Source organism: Cynocephalus volans, chromosome 14 (genome assembly GCF_027409185.1).
Source record: "Cynocephalus volans isolate mCynVol1 chromosome 14, mCynVol1.pri, whole genome shotgun sequence".
Taxonomy (NCBI): Eukaryota; Metazoa; Chordata; class Mammalia; order Dermoptera; family Cynocephalidae; genus Cynocephalus; species Cynocephalus volans.
In genome coordinates, this window is record NC_084473.1 from 26,411,863 (window position 1) to 26,432,053 (window position 20,191).

General features: G+C 38.5%; 1 protein-coding gene across 6 annotated transcripts in view; it reads left to right on the forward strand.

The window, feature by feature from the left end:
* The window catches only part of ZNF512 (zinc finger protein 512), a 29,398-nt gene that overhangs the window by 4,892 nt on the left and 4,315 nt on the right, over positions 1-20,191 (forward strand). For 2 of the 6 annotated variants that reach the window (XM_063078087.1, XM_063078092.1), the window contains exons 3-13: positions 5,837-6,024; positions 6,692-6,787; positions 7,092-7,175; positions 7,772-7,896; positions 8,429-8,515; positions 8,929-9,027; positions 9,619-9,786; positions 13,021-13,215; positions 16,812-16,913; positions 17,939-18,001; positions 19,490-19,588. In XM_063078087.1, the coding sequence (XP_062934157.1) occupies positions 5,837-6,024; positions 6,692-6,787; positions 7,092-7,175; positions 7,772-7,896; positions 8,429-8,515; positions 8,929-9,027; positions 9,619-9,786; positions 13,021-13,215; positions 16,812-16,913; positions 17,939-18,001; positions 19,490-19,588 (1,306 nt within the window). The remainder of the gene's footprint in view (positions 1-5,836; positions 6,025-6,691; positions 6,788-7,091; positions 7,176-7,771; positions 7,897-8,428; positions 8,516-8,928; positions 9,028-9,618; positions 9,787-13,020; positions 13,216-16,811; positions 16,914-17,938; positions 18,002-19,489; positions 19,589-20,191) is intronic. The other 4 variants (XM_063078089.1, XM_063078090.1, XM_063078088.1 and 1 more) reach the window with 4 other exon arrangements.

Consider the following 20,191-nt stretch of genomic DNA (forward strand, 5'->3'; position numbering starts at 1 on the left):
GAAGTGTCTTTTTATCTCTGGCAGTACTCTTTGTCTTGAAGTCTGTTTTATCTGATATTAAAATAGCTACTTCAGCTTTCTATGTTTGCTGACTGCATGGTATAATTTTTTCATTCACTTATTTTCAATCTATATATGTGTTTTAGTCCGTTTTGTGTTGCTATAACAGAAATTACCTGAGATTGGGTAATTTATAAAGAAGAGAGGTTTATTTGGCTTACAATTCTGGGACAGCTGCGTCTGGCATGGGCCTCAGGCTGCTTCTACTCATGGCAGAAAGTGGCAGGCAGCTGACGGGTACAAGCAGATCACATGGCGAGAGGAAGCAAGAGAGAGGAAGCAAGAGAGAGAGAGAGAAGGTGCTGGGGTCTTTTTAAGCAACAAGCTCTTGCGGGAACTAATAGAGTGAGAACTCACTCATTAATCTCCCCTCCCCCGGGAAAACATTAATCCATTCATGAGGGATCCAACCCCATGACTCAATCAGTTTCCAACACTGCCACATTGGAGATCAAATTTCCACATGAGTTTTTGAGGGGACAACACATCCAAACTCCATCAATATGTCTTTATATTTAGAGTGTGTCTCCTGTATACAGTGTATGGTAGGGTATTTCTTTTTTATTTACTATCAATCTTTGACTTATAAATGTTTAGATCATAAACATTTAAATTACTTATTGATTTGGTTGGATTTAAGTATACCCTTTTATTCTCTATCTCTTGTTTTTTGTTCCTCTGTTTCTTGTGGATTATTTTAATGCCGAGTGTCCCATTTTACTTTATTTATTGGGTTTTTGGCTATGTCTTTTTGTTGTTGTTGTTTTGTTGGTGGTGTTTTAGTGATTGCTCTAGGAATTACAATATACATACCTATTCTTTCACAGTCTACTTAGAGTTAATATTCTACCACTTTGCTTAAATGTAGAAACTTTGCAACCATATAGATTCCTTTAACGTCCTGCTTGCTGACCATTATGTTATAGTTGTCATATGAATTGCATCTACATATATTGGAAACCCAGCCAGATAATGTAAAATTTTGCTTTAAATTTTTAAAATATTTACCACTTTTGTTGTTCTTTCTTCATTCATAAAAATCCAGGTTTCTCTCTAGTATCTTATTTCTTTAGCTGGAATAATTTCTCTTAGCATTTCTTATAAAGCAGGTCTGCTGACAACAAATTTTCTTATAAAGCAGGTCTACTGACAAATTTTCATCTGAAGAAATATTCCTGAAGGATATTTTCATTGAATATAGAATTCTGAATTGACAAATCTTTTCTTTGGGGATTTTAAAAGTGTTGTTACACTGTCTTATGACCGCCTTTGTTTCTGTTGAGAACTCCATGATTATTTAAATCATTGGCTCCTGTAATGTAATATGCCACTTTTCTGAAGCTACTGCCTAGATTTTTTAAAATCTTTGGTTTTGAACAGCTTCATTAAGATGTGTTTAGATATGCTTTTCTTAGAATTATCTTACTTGGTGTATGTTGAGCTCCTTGAATCTGCAAATTTATGTCTTTCACCAAATTTGGGGCACTTTCCACCATTATTTTTTTCAGATTTTTTTTTTTTCTACCTCAGTGTCTTTTTTTTTCTCCTTTTGGGATTACAACTGCACTCATGTTAGAACTTTTGATATTGACTCACAGGTTGTTGGGGCTCTGTTGTCTGTTTTCTGACCTTTTTTTCTCTTTGTTCTTCGGATTGGATAATTTCTATTCATCTATCTTCAACTTCACAGACTCTTTCTTCTGTCTCCTCCATTCTACTACTGAACTCATCCAGATAGTGCATTTTTCAGTTCTAAAATTTCATTTGGCTTTTTTTTTATGGTTCGTTTCTCTGCTGATAATTTCTACCTTTTCATGTGTGTTTTCTTTTATAAGCAGTTATAACAGCTGCTTGAAAGTGTTTGATAGTTTCTACATCTGGGTCATCTTGGGGTTGGCATCCATTGGTTGTCTATTTCTTTGAGAATTGCTCCCATTTTCCTGGTTCTTTGTGTGTTGCATAATTTTGGAATTTACCCTCAACATTGTGAATATTATTTGTGTAGACTTTGGGTCCTATTATAATCTTCTGGGGAATGTTGCTTCTGTTGTTTAGCAGGTAACCCTTTTAGGTTCAGAACACAAGGTCTGTTTTGCCTTCTGAGGGCATTAGTTAAAATCACAGTACTTTTTTAAAAATTTTAAAAATTTTTATTGAATCATAATTGATTATACATATTTTGGGGGTTCGATGTTGACATATGTTGATCAAATCAATATTAATTGCATATTTATTATTACAAATCATACTTATTCTTTATGCCTCTTGTCTGATCTCTCCCCATCCTGCTCTTCCTCCCCCTCCCACCTCTGATAACCCTAGATTTCTTCTCTCCTTCTGAAAGAGTAATTGTTACTCTGTTGATTTGTTGCCTAGATGATCTGTCCAATGCTGAGAGGTGTGTTCAGATGCTTTTCTTCTGTCTCTCTGGAATGGGCTTTGTGGAGAGAGACGTCCTCTTCTTTGGTCTCTATTGGTGACTCTCCTTGTGTCAGTGCATTCCAGTGGCTGGCAGACCATCTGCACTGTGGTTGTGGTGTCTAGCTGCTTTTGTGGCAGCTGTGGTTATTGTGGTGGTTGTAATGGGCCACCCACATGGAGGTGATGTTTTTGGCATGCTCCTTATCTAGTTGCTGGTGGCTCTTGGATCCATGCCTCAGGACCCCAGGTGGGCCCCAACGGGTACTCTGTTATTTCTTTCATTTCTGTGCTGGATTATTTGCTGTTCCCACCACTTAAACTCTGCACTGGAACTAATTTGTTGTCCTTTGCTTACTTCTAAAGTGGGGGAACTTCTTGTGGGGAGCAGGACTTGAGCTGTGTGGTTTAGCTAAGTTGCTGCTTTGCTGCTGATTCCCTGGGGAAGGCTTTTTGGGCAGCTCAGGTTTTAATGGTTGACTTTATAGGTACTTTCAGGTTTAGTGAAATCTGCTACATCTGGGTTGTATAGAAGCACTGGTCTGGGTCTGAATCTTTTTATCAAACTGCACCCCGTGCAATTCTATCCTGACCAGTCTCCTCTGAGTGTTCCTATACTGATTGGGAGGCAGATCAGCTGTCCTTGGTGTGCCTCAGTGTTCTCCTGGTGGGCCCGTGCTCCAAACACTTCCCGTGGGATGGGCCATGCACCAGTCTCTTGAGATGACTCACCGGCCTCTTAGTGGTTCCTTTTTTTCATTTGTTGTGGCTCCTCAGTCCTATGTGGGTCCACGGGAACCCTATTGGTGGTATTGCTGACCTGGCGGCCACCAAGGCCCTCTTCTCCCCTGCCGCCTCCAAGCAACTTCATCCAAAGAGCACTGCTGCAGCTTTTGCCAGTTCCTGCTCCATACGCTCAGCAGCTCCAGCCTGGAAATGGCTGGGATTTGAAATGGTCAGAGCAGTTTTTTTCTCTCTCTCATCATGGCTTCTCCCGCCTTCATGAACTCTGTAGGTCTTTGCTCCTCTTCCCCTGAGCTCTAGCGGCCCCAGCTTGGCTGTCGTTGCTTTTTAATAGTTGTAAATTAATTGATTTGTGGGAGAGAGTGACGCTGGGGACCGTCTATTCTGCCATCTTGACCAGAAGTGATCTAAAATCACAGTTCTGTTCTTTACATGTTTGCTATGATGATTTGGGTTGTCCCATACACGAATAGCTCAGAAGCTAGTCGGAGACTTCTGCAGGTGTTTCAGATCTTGTTTCAGTTCTCCAAGCTTTTGCTACATGGGTTTGAATCATATTAGTTCAAATTTTATTTGTTTTCTAAGTCTTTGCTAGGCTGGTTTGGGTATGCCCTACACATATATAGCTCAGGCTAAACTGTGACCCGTGTGGATTCATAGACAGAATTATGTCCCTTCTTTGCCTGTCTCCTTTCCAGGATTCTCCCCACACACCCTGGCCCACAGGGACCCCACTTCCTGTTTTTCTGGCCAGAAAGATGGGATTTCTATTGGAATATAAGCCACCTATGCTGCTCTGTAGTTGGGCCCGCCCTTGTTGCAAAACAACGCATGAGGAAAAAACACAACTGGGAAACTCACCCCATGTGGGTGACTTCTTCCAGTTTTGATTCCCCGGCATAATCTACCTGCTTTCATTGACTTTTCAGAGTCCAGAGTCTTTAGTTGTTATCAGTGGGAAGGGTGGGCTGTAGTGGGCTTTTATGCCACCACACCAGAACCAGGATTCCTCTTTATTAAATTTGTACTGCTGGATCTCATGTGCAGAGAGCTGAAAACATTCTTCCCTGTTTGTAGCATACTGACATCATCAATCTCTGTTGTTTACTCTATTCCTATTTCCATCCCCTCCCTCCCAGAGGAAACCATGTTAACAAGTATGATGTTTTCCTTAATTATTTACGAATCCTTTAAAAATAAGTATTGCTGCTTTACATGTGTATTTGTTTTTGTTTTTGTTTTTTTAAAAGATGACCGGTAAGGGGATCTTAACCCTTGACTTGGTGTGGTCAGCACCGCACTCTCCCAAGTGAGCTAACCAGCCATCCCCATGTAGGGATCTGAACCCATGGCCTTGGTGTTATCAGCACCATACTCTCCCAAGTGAGCCACGGGCCGGCCCAGTGTGTATTAGTTTTTAATTTACTAAAATGACATTATAATCTACAGACCCTTTTTCGTTTCTTTTTCCATTCAACAGTAAGCTTTTTAGTTATGTTCATGTCTCTATGTGTAGAATTGGTTTGTTGCTTCTAACAATGACATAGTATTCTATAGTAGGCATCTATCACATTTTACCTATATATTTTCCTAAGGATGGTCACCTTTGTTACTTCCAACACGCTTATGTCACAAACAAACCTACATGTGTAATTTTAATCAGCTCAACCTCTAAAGTGTTATCCTGAGTCTGCCAACTTATCGTCTCTACTACAAAACCTTTCTTCAAGCCCACATCATTTCTTATCTATATTATTGCAACAAGCTAACTCTTCTGCCTTTGTTTACTCTTTGCTCCATGGGCCATCTTGCATACAGCAGCCAGAGTGATCTTTCTAAACTGTAAATCGAAAGCAGGCCTTATACAGATATTTAGCTGGAAAAGGGAGAGCCTAGAGGTCTTTGGACCACACTTTGAGAACTGCTGCTCTACTGCATCTTGAACCACCTAGAAGAATGTCTGATACTTTGTAGTTACTTAGTAATGTTTATTAACTGATGTATTGGTCTTAGATTCGGGAATCTAGATCCGGCTGTATACCAGAATTCTCTGGCCATCTTAGGCAAGATAGCATCCTTCTTTTAGCTATGGAAGCTGAGTATCATGTTGCCCAAGTAAGACAGGGTAGCCCTGGCATCAGGGTTTAGGGAGGAAGCTGAGGGAGATGGAAGATGGATCAGACGAGGGCCTACAAACTATTCTTTTCCTCTCTTTTCTCAGAGATAACCTTCGTCTGTCAGAGAAATAGGGAGGCTTGGACATACTGGTTACAGACCCAGAGATCTTCTAAGGGATCACAGAACACCCTATTACTTTGCCTACTTTCTTTTCTTAGATAAATCTAGGAAAGAATGGCTACTTAGATTGAAAGTGAACATTTATGTGGACTGCTTACTCTTTCTACTTACAGTGAAGTGTAATAATTGTACACAATGTTATGTTAAATCAACCATTGTAATTGTTAGGAGATTACAACCTACATTCTGTTTTTATATCAGGCTTATTAGTTTTTTGCACAGGTAACCAACTTGGTTATTTCTTATGATATAAAAGTATTAATAAGAATTTTGCTCCAGACCCTGCTTCGTGGTATGTATCTTTGTGTTGTATTAGTAGCAGGACCCAGTGCTCCATAAAGGATAATAGTTTCCAGTACACTATCCCTCACGATGACTCCTTAAGTGGCTCATCATCTGCCTCTTCGTGCGAACCAGTGACTGATTTTCCAGCATCTTTCCGAAAATCTACCTACTGGATGAAGATGAGAAGGATCAAGTCAGCTGCTCCTTCTCATGTTGAAGGTATTGGTAGCAGTGTTTGATTCCAAAGACAGCACTCTCTCAAGTTATATTTTGAGGTAGCTTTTGTAAACGGCTCTTAAAGTATTACATGCCACGCATGTGTTTCTCATTAGTGATTAAAAAAATTTAAAGTGTTAGGCTGTCGCATGCTGTGACCTTCATGAACTGTCCCTCTATTGATAGAGTAAAATTCTGCTGATCTTACTCCTCTATGTATACTTAGTATTAGTCTTTCCTCTTCATAGGATTTGAACTTTTTCCCCATTGTTCATGTAGTTTGATCCTCTGTTGAGGATTTAGGGGCTGGTCTAAGGGTGATTAAGGGTAGAATATTCTAGATGGTCACAGTATCAAGGGTCCTTGGTAGCCCCCTACCTTGAGCAATTCTTCTGTTTCAGTGTTAGCCTCAAATCAAGATCAAGCAAAACACGTTGCCTGAAGGGAATGATTTGGTATGGAAAACAGTACAGAAGGAAAAGGGAGATTGGATCAGTTAATGAGAAGTTGCACCAACTTCCCTAAAAATGTCACAGACAAATCTGCAAAGCCTGTGTTCACTGATGATCCTTCTCTGTGATGGTCTTGTGAATGAAGTTTTGAAGTCAGGTCTAAGTGTTCACTTACAACCTGAACTGAGTTTTTGTTTTGTTTTTATACGGTATTTCAGGATCAGGTGGAATATCAACCAAAGGAAAAAGGAAACCCAGGCAGGAAGAAGATGAAGACTATCGAGAATTTCCTCAGAAGAAGCATAAACTTTATGGTAAGAGTGTAACTTCACTATTTCTTTTTTCTTGGGTGACTGGGCTTGATTCTTAGAGAGGAAAGGGGAGAGATACCTTAGATTTTGGACCTTGAGTGATTTTTGAGCCCTTCAAATTTGGGGGAGAGAATGGCGTCCATCCTGTTTTATTTTACCCTTTCATTCTGTCATGACTTTAAGGGAATCAGACAGTTGAGGGAGTGGGGCATAGAATGTTGAGGAGAAGGGGAGGGAAGAGACTTTGTTACTAGAGAGGGGGTAGCAAAGATGATATGTTGGGCTTCACGTTTCTGTCTTGCATCAGGGAGGAAGCCACGGCCTAAAACTCAGCCTAATCCCAAATCCCAGGCTCGTCGTATTCGGAAGGAACCACCCGTTTATGCAGCAGGTACGCTTTCTTTTGGAAGCTTTGTGTGAGGCAGTTCTCGTACTCTGGCTTTTTGTTGTTGTTGTATATGAAGGAATGATGTACTAAATCATTCCTTTAAGGAGGCAGTTATTAAGGGCCTGAGTTTGGAGGTCAGGAAGACTATTGTTCAACTTTTGGCTCTTCGTTAACTTTCTGACCTGCCTCAGTATTTAACTTTTACAAACCTCAGTTTCCTGTTTATAAATAGAGATAATAAAAGAAGAATTGTGAAAATTAAATGGTATAAAAACATTTAGCGTAGTCTCCGCCACACAGGAAACACTCAGCAAACTGGCTGTTATATATCTCAGTATCTCATTGTTATATCCTGCTATGAAAAGTGTTGCCCAGTTGGAGTGGTTCTCAGATGGTTTTTATCATGGGGAAATGAATAGGAGTTTCAGAAACTCCTTACTGTCTGAAAAAAAGCACTTCTAGAAGTTATACACAGCAAGAAGCTCTTCATAATTGTCTACCAGGAAAAGGAAAAAACCATTTTCCTAAGTTGTAGAACTATGCTTTTTGTTTTTGGAGAATACTGCAGGTTACAAAGTATTCCTTTCTCTCCTTTGTAGGCAGTTTGGAGGAGCAATGGTATTTAGAAATCGTAGATAAAGGCAGTGTCTCCTGTCCTACCTGCCAGGCAGTGGGGAGGAAAACCATAGAGGGTTTAAAGAAACACATGGAAAACTGCAAACAGGTTAGATATTTTGTGGCATTTCATAACTGTTGTGATTTTTTTTACCCAAACTTTAGACCTCTGGTATTGTGTCGGATATATTGATTATAGTGGATAGAGGCAGCATTGTGTAGTAGAAAAACAGACTATGCATCTGACAGATTTGGGTTTGAATGCTCACTTAGTTACATACAAGTTGTGGCATTTAGCTTTTTATGTGTAAACCTCGGTTTCTTCATTTGTAAAACGGAGAAAAAATAATAACAACTACCTTCCGTGGTCCCAAAGAGGATATGAAAGTAACACAGCTAAGCTCCTTGCCCATTACTTGACAAACATTGGCATTCAGTAAATGTTACTTCTTATTATTTTAAAAATGAGTTGCCTTTACTTCTTTGCCTTTGAGAACATGATGCTGAGCTTTTGAGATTTTGAGATTTATTGACTATTGAGTTGGGAAAATAAAGGAAATGTAGATGAGAACATTTCAGTAGGACTTTGTGACATTGTGTTTCTCTGTTGCCTGGCACTGAGCAGTATTTTTTCCTTTTAGGAAATGTTTACTTGTCATCATTGTGGGAAACAACTTCGCTCACTGGCAGGGATGAAGTATCATGTCATGGCAAATCATAATAGTTTGGTAAGAATGTCTTCTGTCCTCTGTGAGCTTACGTGGTGTTTGGATGTGTTTTACTTAGGTGAGTGTAGATATCTCAGTGTGGATGGCTAAGGCTCTGGGACTTTATAAGGCTGTGAGTAAGAAGATCCTTTTGATAGAAGAGTTATGCGCAGAGAAACCTTTGCGGCGGATCTGTAGGTGTTTATGTGTTTAGGTTATCCCCAAAGGTTCATATCTTGGGAGACAGAGGCCTAGAACAATATATTCACTTCCTTTGTCTGTCCAAGAGTAAATGGAGAAAGGCAGGAGTCAGATAACTTGGACTTCTGGGTGTCAGCTTAGCTGCTAGTCTAATCCTTGATTCTACTGTGATTTTTTTTTCTGAATCTCTTTTCCCATGAATCATCTGCTTATTTGCTTCTCTTGATTTCTAGCCCATTTTGAAGACCGGAGATGATATAGATGAGCCAAGTGAGAGGGAACGGCTCCGAACAGTTCTAAAGAGACTGGGAAAGCTCAGGTGCATGCGTGAGGTAAGAGCCCAAGGACAGCAACTCCTCCCTGGAGTCTCATGTCAGTGTCTTTCTGTTCTTCTTTTTCATGTCTCCTTCTCCTTCCTGCTAGTTCTATGCCATCTTATGGCATAAGGGTGGCTCCTGCTTTTCCAGATCTCTTGAACTCATTAATAGTTCTTTATTTTCTTTCTCATCTCCAAAAATTTATTTTTCTCCCCTTTCCCTTTGTTCAGAGGGGTTTCTTTACCATTCTTTCCTCAGTGTGATGAAGAGGATCCCAGTAACTCACTGTGATGAACTTTGATGTTGCTGGGTATTTGATATTGGAGTGAGGTTAAATCGTAGACTAAGGAGGAAATTCTAACACAGAGTAGGTGCACAGTTGTGGTTACCAAATGCTGATTAAACTGATTGAATATCATGCTTGGTCATAGATAGGACAGCCAGAGAGAAACAAGGATATGTTAGTGTGAAATGTTGGAGAGCGTATTGTGATATCAGAGGGTGTGTTTGTGTTTTGTAGTGGCCAGTGCTTTGTGGCTGTATAGAAATTTAGGGATCATGTCAGAAGATGTAAGATTATAGTTTAAGCCTCTCTCCTGTGTCCAGAGTTGCTCCAGTAGCTTCACCAGCATCATGGGATATCTGTACCATGTCAAAAAATGTGGCAAAGGGGCTGCAGAGCTGGAGAAGATGACCCTGAAATGTCACCACTGTGGAAAACCATATAGATCGAAGGCTGGACTTGCGTATCACCTGAGGTCAGAGCATGGGCCTGTGAGTACTGATTCTTTTCTGGACCATGTTTGGAGATAGATTTTGTAGTGAGTGCTTACCCTGACATCTTCCTCATCTTTGTTCCTCTTTTGTTTCCCCTTTTAATCTTTGAATGCTTTTGCTCTGTCTTCATTGTTCGTTCTTTGTTCTTCCTGTCTTGACTTTTTTTTTTTGGATTCTATTTCCAGCTGCTCTGCCGTGTGTGTGTGTGTGTGTGTGTGTGTGTGTGTGTGTGTGTGTGTGTGTGTGTGTGTGTGTGTGTGTGTGTGTGTGTGTGTGTGTGTGTGTGTGTGTGTGTGTGTGTGTTATCTACATAGTGTGTGTGTGTGTGTGTGTGTAACCTCGGCATGCTGTCATCTGCACCAGCGCACCGGCCATATCTACATAGGATCCGAACCCGCGGCCTTGGCACTACCAGCGCCGCACTCTCCCGAGTAAGCCACAGGGCTGGCCCTATTTTTAATTTTTTTTTATAAAGATGACTGGAAAGGGGATGTTAACCCTTGACTTGATGTTGTCAGCACCACGTTCTCCAGCACCACGTTCTCCAAGTGAACAAACCAGCCATCCTATATAGGGATTCGAACCCGTGTCCTTGGTGTTATCAGCACCACACTCTCCCAAGTGAGCCATGGGCTGGCCCGTTTGTGTGTTTCTAGAGTCAAATTTGTTAAGGTATAATTTACATATGGTAATATTTACTTTAGTTCGTAAATATAAGAGTTTTGACACATGAATTTGGTCATGTAACCACCTCCACAATCAAGATACAGAACAATTCTGTCACCTCCCCAAATTGCCTTGTGTCCCTTTGTAGTCAGCTCTTCCTCCTACCTGCAGCCCCTGGCAACCACTGATCTATTTTCTGTCCCTATAGTTCAGAATGCCATATAAATGGAATTATACAGTATGCAGTCTTATTAAACCTGGCTTCTTCCATTTAGCATGCATTTCAGAGTCATCCCTGTGTTGCATGTATCATTAGTTTATTCTTATTTATTTCTGACTATGGATATTTCAAGTTTGTTGTTTTTCCATTCATTGAACAGTTGAAAAACATTTGGGTTGTTTCCAGTTTTTGGTAATTATGAATTAAGCTGCTATAAACATTCAGGAAAAGACTTTTATGTAAAATTTTTAATTTCTCTTAGGTAAATACTTAGGAATGGGGTTGCTGGGTCATATGATAAATGTATATTTAACTTTGTAAGAAACTGCCACCAAACTGTTTTCCAAAGTGGCTGTGCCATTTTGTATTCCCACCAGCAGTGTATGAGAATTCCAGTTGCTTTACATCTTGTCTGCACTTGCTATTGCTAGTTTCATTTTTTTAATCCATTCTAATAGATGCGTAATAGTATTTTGCTGTGGTTTAAATTTGCATTTCCCTAATCATTAGTGATGTCTAATGATGTCTTCTCATGTGCTTATTGGCAACCTGTATGTCTTTAGTGAAGTGTCTGTTCTAATCCTTTGTTCACTTTTGGGGGGGATTTTTGGGGGATTTTTTTATCTTATTTTTAAGTTTTGGATGTATTCTGAGATTTTACATATTATAGGTATAAAGTTCTTTACCATTTTTTATAGTGTTTTTCAAAGAACAAAGTTTTAAATTTCAGTGTTCAATTTATATATTTTTCTTTTATGGATAATACTTTTGTTGTTGTATATAAGAAATCTTCACCTAACCCAATGTATAATTTTCTATTGCTGCTGTAAATCACCACATACTTAATGTCTTAAAACAGCACAAATTTATTATCTCAAAGTTCTTTAGGTCAGAAATCCAGTTATAGCATGGCTCAGCAGGTTCCTCTCCTTAGAGTCTCACCAGAACTATTCCTTTCTGGAGGCTCTAGGGGAGAATTTGTTTCCAGTCTCATTCAGATCGTTCAAGAATTCAATTCCTGCGGAGAAAAAGGAACTCTCATACATTGTTGGTGGGACTGCAAAATGGTGCAGCCTCTATGGAAAATGGTATGGAGGTTCCTCAAACAATTGCAGATAGATTACCATATGACCCAGCTATCCCACTGCTGGGAATATACCCAGAGGAATGGAAATCATCAAGTCGAAGGTATACCTGTTCCCCAATGTTCATCGCAGCACTCTTTACAATAGCCAAGAGTTGGAACCAGCCCAAATGTCCATCATCAGATGAGTGGATACGGAAAATGTGGTACATCTACACAATGGAATACTACTCAGCTATAAAAACAAATGAAATACTGCCATTTGCATTAACATGGATGGACCTAGAGAGAATTATATTAAGTGAAACAAGGCAGGCACAGAAAGAGAAATACCACATGTTCTCACTTATTGGTGGGAGCTAAAAATTAATATATAAATTCACACACACACACACACACAAAAAAAAAACCGGGGCGGGGGGAGAAGATATAACAACCACAATTACTTGAAGTTGATACGACAAGCAAACAGAGGGGACATTGGTGGGGGGGAAGGGAGGAGGGAGGGAGGTTTTGGTAATGGGCAACAATAATCAGCCACAATGTATATCGACAAAATAAAATTAAAAAAATAAATAAAATAAAATTTTTAAAAAAATTCAATTCCATGTAGTTGTAGGAGCTTCTTTCCTTATTTGGTGTAGGCTGCTAGTTGTTCTCAGTGTCTAAAAGTCACCTGCACTCCTTGGCTCATGGCCCCCTTCATCTTCAAGTCAGCAACAGCAGGTTGAGTCTGTCTGCCTCTTCTTACACCGCATCTCTCTTACTTAAAGTCAACTGATTATAGACTTTATATCTACAAAATACCTTCACATCAACACCTAGATTAGTGTTGATTGACTAACTGGTGACTGTAGCCAAGTTGACATGTCAAAAAAATATCGCACCCAGGATCACAAAAATTTTCTCCCTTAGTTTCTTCAACAAGTTTTATAGTTTTGTGTTTTACATTTAGGGCTATGGTCCATTTTGAGTTAATTTTTTTTATGTAGTGTGAGGTATAGGTTGAGGTTTATTTCTTTGCATATGAAAGTGTCTTGACTTTTAACCACTTTTACTTGTTAGTCAGAACAGATTTAATCTTGCTAAGAAGCTTTTTTACCAGTAAAATATGCATTAATATGATAGAGCTTAATGTTAGTGGTTAGCAAACTAGTAAATAGCTCTTTTGATATTTAGAGCAGGAAGGACAGTCTTTAATCACTGGTTCTGACGGAAGCCACTTACCAGGTCTTTGTTTTGCTGTGTCTCATTCTTGCAGATCTCCTTCTTTCCAGAGTCGGGACAGCCAGAGTGCTTAAAGGAGATGAGCTTGGAGTCAAAGAGTGGTGGCCGAGTTCAGAGACGTTCTGCCAAAATAGCTGTATACCATCTGCAGGAGCTGGCCTCTGCTGAACTGGCTAAGGAATGGCCTAAGAGGAAGGTGCTTCAGGACCTGGTACCTGATGATCGGAAGGTTTGGTAGAAACTTGTATTAATTTTGGAACTGTTATGTCTAATATTGTGCTTACTCTACAGAGAAAAGTAAATGTACTTGTGCTTATCATATGATAAGCAGTATTTTGCTTCTTTATTCTTGGAGATGTAGTACATCTGATCCAGCTTCAGTGTTTGGATTCAGTCAGGTTCTAGAGTGACAGTCTGTTTCAGATAATTCTCCTGGCTTTTTCTTTTGTGTCCTTGATGCTTTTGAAGAGGACTGGCTGGTTATTTTGTAGAATGTTGCCCAATATGGATTTGTGTGGTGTTTTCTCAAGATTAGGTTGAGGGTTATATGTTTTTGACAAGAATACCACCAAAGCAATGTTGGCCCTTCTCAATTTATGGTATCAGAAGGTATATGATGTTGATGTGTCTTTTTACTGATGAAGATAATTTTGATTAGTTGGTTAGGTATGTCTTCCAGGTATATCCATGGTAAAATTATGATCTTTTTGTTTGTAATTAGTGAATATTTTGTGGGGAGATTGAGACTATGCAAATATCCTGTTTCTTATACTTTTGCCCACTTACATTAGCATCCATCGATGATTCTTGCCTGAAACCATTATTACTATGGTATTTATTTAATGATTTTCTGTTTTCATCATTTCTTCTTCAATTATTAATTGGAATTCTGCAGTGAGAAAGATCTGTCCTTTTTCTTCTATTTCATTTATATCAGTTTAAAATCATATATATATTTATTTTATTTTATGGGTTTTAATCCAATGCTATTATTTATTTTGCTACTCAAATTGTCCAAGATTTGGCCATTGAAAGCTATTTCAAGTGGGCTCTTATATTTTTTTGGCATGTCCCAATCATTACCATAAGATACTGTAGGCTCATCTTGCGTTTTTTCCTGTCCCAGCCTTGGAATCAACTATTTCTCTTAGGAACTCTGGTTCTTTCTATTTAAGAATACATTTAGAAACCAAGATTTGAGTGTTAGGTACTCTCATTTGTACTGGGGAATCATTACTTCTGAGCCCTCTTGGTAGAGAGAGCTAGAATATGTATGTATATATGTTCATATAAACACACATTTATTTCTATGTCTGTCTATTTGTATGTATATTAAAAGCCATGATAACTTCAATTCCAATCTAACACCACAAATTTTATTCTAGCCTTCCTCTTCCTTTATTTGTAACTCCTCTTTCCAACAGTGAGAAACTTGACTTTTATTACCCATAATATATTTATTTGCTCAATTCTATTATAACAAACTGGTTTCAGAATTGCTAACTCATTTCCCTGTAAAAAACAAATTTACTAACTAGAGAATAATATATATGTATAGTTCTTTTCATCTTTACACTTATAGTATATAGTCAGAATACTATTTTCCAATGTTACTTAGGTTGGTTTTTTCTTCCTTACCCCTTCCTTATGTCACTCATGTTATAGGTTCATGTATTACTCTTATTACATTTTGGGTTCCCCCTACATCTTATTTAATTTAAACTATTCATTTATTTTCAGGTATGTGAAACATTATCATGATTCTATATCAGATCTATTCAAAAAGGTCTGCTTAGAGAAGAGTCACTACCCCTCACCCCTCATCCCAACTATTCCATTCCCATTCCCCTTTTCTTTCTACACTATTCCCACCCCACCACCAAAGATAACCAAACTCATTAGTTTCTGGTTTATCCTTCCTATATTTTTATGGGATGAATCATCGGATATATTTATATTTTCTTACATTTCTTTCTTACTATTGATACTTTTTTGCACTCTGCTTTATTCCACTTAATATTATCCTGGAAATCACTTTGTATGTGTTCATTAGAGATCATCCTCATTGTTATTGTTTGTTTGTTTTCGTTTGTTTTTTTCTTTCTTTAAATTTTACTTCATCCTCATTCTTTTTTTATAGCTGCCTAATACATAGTTTATGTAAATATGATTGTTTATTATATAAAAATAATAGTTTACATAAATATTCCTTTGTCACCATAAATGGATTTTAGATGGACCCATTTACACTAGCTGCAAAGAAGAGTAAATGCTTAGAAATAAGGCCAGCTCTATGCTCTGATTTCTTTTATAAATTTACCAGAAATTCTTTGGGCTACCTATCTCACTTCCCCCATTACCTCTATGGGCTTTGTTTTATTTTTCTGTCTCAGAAAATCAGCTTCTTTTCAGACACTTCCATTGTTGAAGCAGGAACATTATTTACTCACCAGAAATACAGCTATTACCCGTGTACTTTGCAAAAACTGTCTCTGCAGATGCTATTTCCAGTTGTTATAAGGAGAGACTAACTCATGTCAAAGCATGGGAGAGGAAGTGCTAGGAATAATTCTACTTTTGCAGTATAAGCAAAGATTATGTATGCTAACCCTTGCTTTCTCTCACATCCTTGTTTCATGTTGAACCTTAATTTTTTTGTTTTAGAATTTAAAAAATATCAAAAATTAGCATTGTATCATTGAAGAAAAATTAACAATGCAGATAAGCAGGGAGAAAAATAGTAAAATCTTTCAAAACTCTACCACCTAGAGAATACACTATTAGCATTTTGGTGTGTAGCCTTTAACCTTTTAACCCATCTACATATATTTCTATTGAATGAGTATGTGAATGCAACTTTGTGTACCCCCCCTCTTTTTTTTTAAACAAATGTTTTAACCTGTGTAATGGTCTGTAGCTTTTTTTTTTAACTGTGGATGAAGTGTTTTATCTGAAAGTCCTCCTGTGTTCTGTTAAAGAATGAAATACTACCATTCGCAATAACATGGATAGACTTAAAGAAAATTAAATTAAGTGAAACAAGTCAGGCACAAAAAGAGAAATACCACATATTCTCACTTATTTGTGGGAGCTAAAAATTAATAAATAAATAAACATACAAACAAAGGGTGGGGAGAAGAAGATAGAATAAGCACAAAAATTCCTTGAACTATTTAAGCCAAGTGCACAGATACGATGGGGGGGTGGGGGTGGAAAGGGATGGGTAAAGGGGCATGAAAACCAACTACAGTGTATTTTGAGAAGTAAAATAAAATTAAATTAAATTTTTAAAAAATGGATTTAGGGGCCGAGCCCGTGGCACACTTGGTAGAGTGCTGCGCTGGGAGCGCGGCGACGCTCCCGCCGCGGGTTCGGATCCTATATAGGACTGACCGGTGCACTCACTGGCTGAGTGCCGGTCACGAAAAGACGACAAAAAAAAAAAAAAAAAAAAAGAATATAAAAAGTGATTCATTTAAAAAAAAAAAAAAATGGATTTAGGACATTTGGTGACAAAAAAAAAAAAAAAAAAAAATCCTGAAATTCTGAATCTGTTTTTTTCCTTCAAAATCATATTCGCATTTCTAACCAAATAAATGTTTTCTTAAAAAAAAGAAAAATCAAATTTTTCTAAGACTAAACAATAGACAATTATACTTACCAGTTTCAGGAACCTCAGAGGGTCTTACATCTTACAGTTTTTTTGTATATGCAAATGTACTATGAACTTCATAGTTACATATCCTGAAGAGCTGAGTGTGAAACTTTGGGGTATTTTTGTTGGGAATTGGATTCCTCCAAACAAGATGTTTTTTTGTCTTATAGTTAAAATATACTCGCCCTGGGCTACCTACCTTCAGCCAGGAAGTACTACACAAATGGAAGTCAGATATCAAGAAGTATCATCGCATTCAGTGTCCTAATCAGGTGGTTCTTTCTCATTCATTTATTCAGTAAATGTTTATCAAGCTTCCGCTGCTGTTTCGATTATTAATTCCTTCATGACAAAGCACCTGAATCTTAGTGGCTTAAAACAATTATTTTAATTGCTCACAAATTCTCTAGATTAGTAATTTTTTCAGGACTCAGCAGGGAAGTTCTCCTGCTATCCATGGCATCAGCTGGGATCACTCATGGGAGTGCATTCAGCTGGATGCTCAGATGGAACTGGAATGTCCAAAATGGTTTCTGTGCAGCTGCCTTCAGCTGGGAGCTCTGCTCTTCGTATGGCCTCTCCCTCTAGCAGTGTAGTTAGACTACAAGCAGGGAACATAGTGACTGACTTCTCAGAGATAGTATTCTAAGAACATGAAAGCAGAAGCTGCAGATCTCTTAAGGGCTAGCTTCAGAATTTGCACAGCATCACTTCCATAACATTCTGTTGGTCAAAGTAATCACAGGGCTAACCCAGATTTAAAGTGAGGGTAAATAAACTCTACTTCTTGATGGGAAGAGTGGCAGAGAATTTGCAGCCATCTTTAAACTACCAAGGCTGTATATGCAGTACATTGGTGAGGAGTAAATATAAAAGAAGTGGAAGACACTTTTGCACTAAATACAGCAGATTAAAAAGAAAAAATCTAACCATACAATTTTCTGTGTTTCTCTTAAGTGTCAGAGAAAGTATGAGGGTACCAAAAAGTTCATGGATATATTCATATTATCTTTTAATTCTATTTTTCCATGAACTTTTCAAAGTACCCTCCTACCAGGGAAAGGAATGGCTTAAGCTTTTCTAAACTTGCTTACCTTCTTTTTCTTTTCCTTTTCCTTTAACTTTCCTTGGTTTTCCTTCTTGCTTTTGAGGCTTGCATGTGGATTCTTTCTTTGTTTTGTGCCACTAATTATTGGTCTTCTTCCTTCATATGTGGAGTTGATCATGTGAATGGCCAGATTGCTATGAGAAGGTTGCTGTTTGGCATAGTCTTCACATTATTTTTTCTCTTTTTCAGGGATGCGAGGCAGTCTACAGTAGTGTATCTGGCCTTAAAGCTCACCTGGGCTCTTGTACATTGGTCTGTAACTTTTGAACTTAATATCTTAACATATCCTCTAAAATAGTCTGACATGGAAGAGAATTCAGTTTAGGTGAACAGCTAGTTGTCTTGTTTACTGTTATCTTCAGAGGCTGCTTTAGTTTTTTATGTACCACAGATTCTAGGTCTGTTATTGAGTGGGATACCAGGATATGTCCAAGACTCAGAAAAGGCCAACATAGCCATAAGTCATATTAGTTAAGAGAATTTGGAGAAAAATATATTAGTTCTGAGTCCCTACCAGCGATTTAACTCCTTTCACCTGACCCTCTCCCACATTGGGCCTGCCCTGTCTTACTGGGCTTTAAACTTTCTAGAATCAACTTGTATGTGCTTATCTGGATTAATGAAGAGCCTCCAAGCCCATCTGAACTGTACTGGCCTCTGGGGATGGGAGGTGGGATAGGGTGTCAGGCTAACAGCCATTCACCTCACTGGATCTTTTCCATGTTGACCCAGGTGTCCTATAACTCACCAGCCATGGGAATTGCTGCCACTTTCCAATCCCATTTCAGAAGTATCTCCTCACACAAAGTGAGCACCATGGAAACCTGAAGCTTCAGCAGGGGAGAGAATTTTCAGTTCAAGGCAATAAGAGAGTTGTAGGCATCCAAACCAGATCACTCCAGGAATGCTTAGAAGTGTGTCATCTTGATCCTATTTTTTAAGTCCTTAAAACTAGGTATTATGGATGATACTCTTCTAATTGTGGATTTCTGAGGCACTTTTTGCAGCAGTGGATCATTATGGGAAAAATTACACATTGGTTGTGTTACAGCACGTTACAGCCATGTTAAAGGGAACTCTCAAGGAGAGGCAGGACACCAAGGCTTGTAGAAGAAGCAGAGTTTATTGATGCTAGCAACAGCTCAGTGGACTTGTGTCACAAAGGCTGAGCCCCGAATGCAGCGGGGCTGTCTCTTTTATATTGTTATACTTCCGGTTTTTTACATTGGGATAAAGGGTGACCTTATATGGTTATAACTTCCTTTTAGGTGGGAAAAGTTCTGGGCCGTTTAGCCATTACAGCAGGGCGGGACACAGCTGGGCATATACGATAACAGGGCAGGGTGCAGTCAGGAGAGCACTCAGGAGAACACTGGTGCCTCAGTTCCTTTGTTGAACTTTGGGAGTTTGATCATTTTGGGGGAGGAACAAAGAGAACTTGGAAGTGAAGTGAAAAGAACATGGGAAGGTAGAAAAATGTGGCCTGTTACATAATAAAAGAAGGAGTATGTCAGGTCTCTTTGAAGGTGAAGTGAGTGGTACCGAGTTGCATTAGGATAGATTTATATTGGTGACAGTCTGTCCAAGCTGGTTTTCCTAAAGAGATTGCTGTTTTTGATCTTTTGCCTTCTTATCTTTGCTGAAGTAGAATTCTTTCTTTTCATCTGTAATATTTCTACACATGGCCCAGAAATGTGTTTCTGAATTTACCAATAATTCTCTTTTCTCTCTTGGAAATAGGGAAACTTTGTGGCTGGAAAATACAAGTGTCTTCTGTGTCAGAAAGAATTTGTGTCAGAGAGTGGTGTCAAGTATCACATCAACTCTGTCCATGCTGAGGTGAGGTCTCTGCTTTCCCGTAGTGTTTTTGTAATCCTATGAACATGATATGTAAGACATAAGAGAGTTGGACGTTGTCCCTGTTTATATGCGCTAGGACCGTCAAGAAAAATAACTCTAAAATGGTTACCAGAGATGTTGGAGTTAAAGTACTCATCTAAAGTTAGATGTATAATTTGTGAAAGTTTTTGAAATCACTGTGACTATGAGCATCCTTGAACTCTTCTAATTCTCTTAAATCCAATTAAATCAGGCATTTGGGAACCAGGTTGAGTTTACATGTTTGTAATTTATGTTTCACAGTACTCTCTATAGTTCCATGCATTCTAGCATTCTAATATCTTCCAGCAACCTGCTTTTAATGCTGTTTATAATACTACATAAAACAACTATAAAGGAATGTTTGAGACAATCGGGGAAATTTGAATACTGACTATATTAAATAATAGTACATATTGTATCAATGTTAACATTCCCAGATGTGATCATTGTATTGTAGTTATGCAGGAGAATACCCTTGTTCTTAGGCAGATACACACATGCTGAAGTATTTAGGGAGGAAGTATCAGGATGTCTACAACCAATTTGTAACCAACTTTTAAT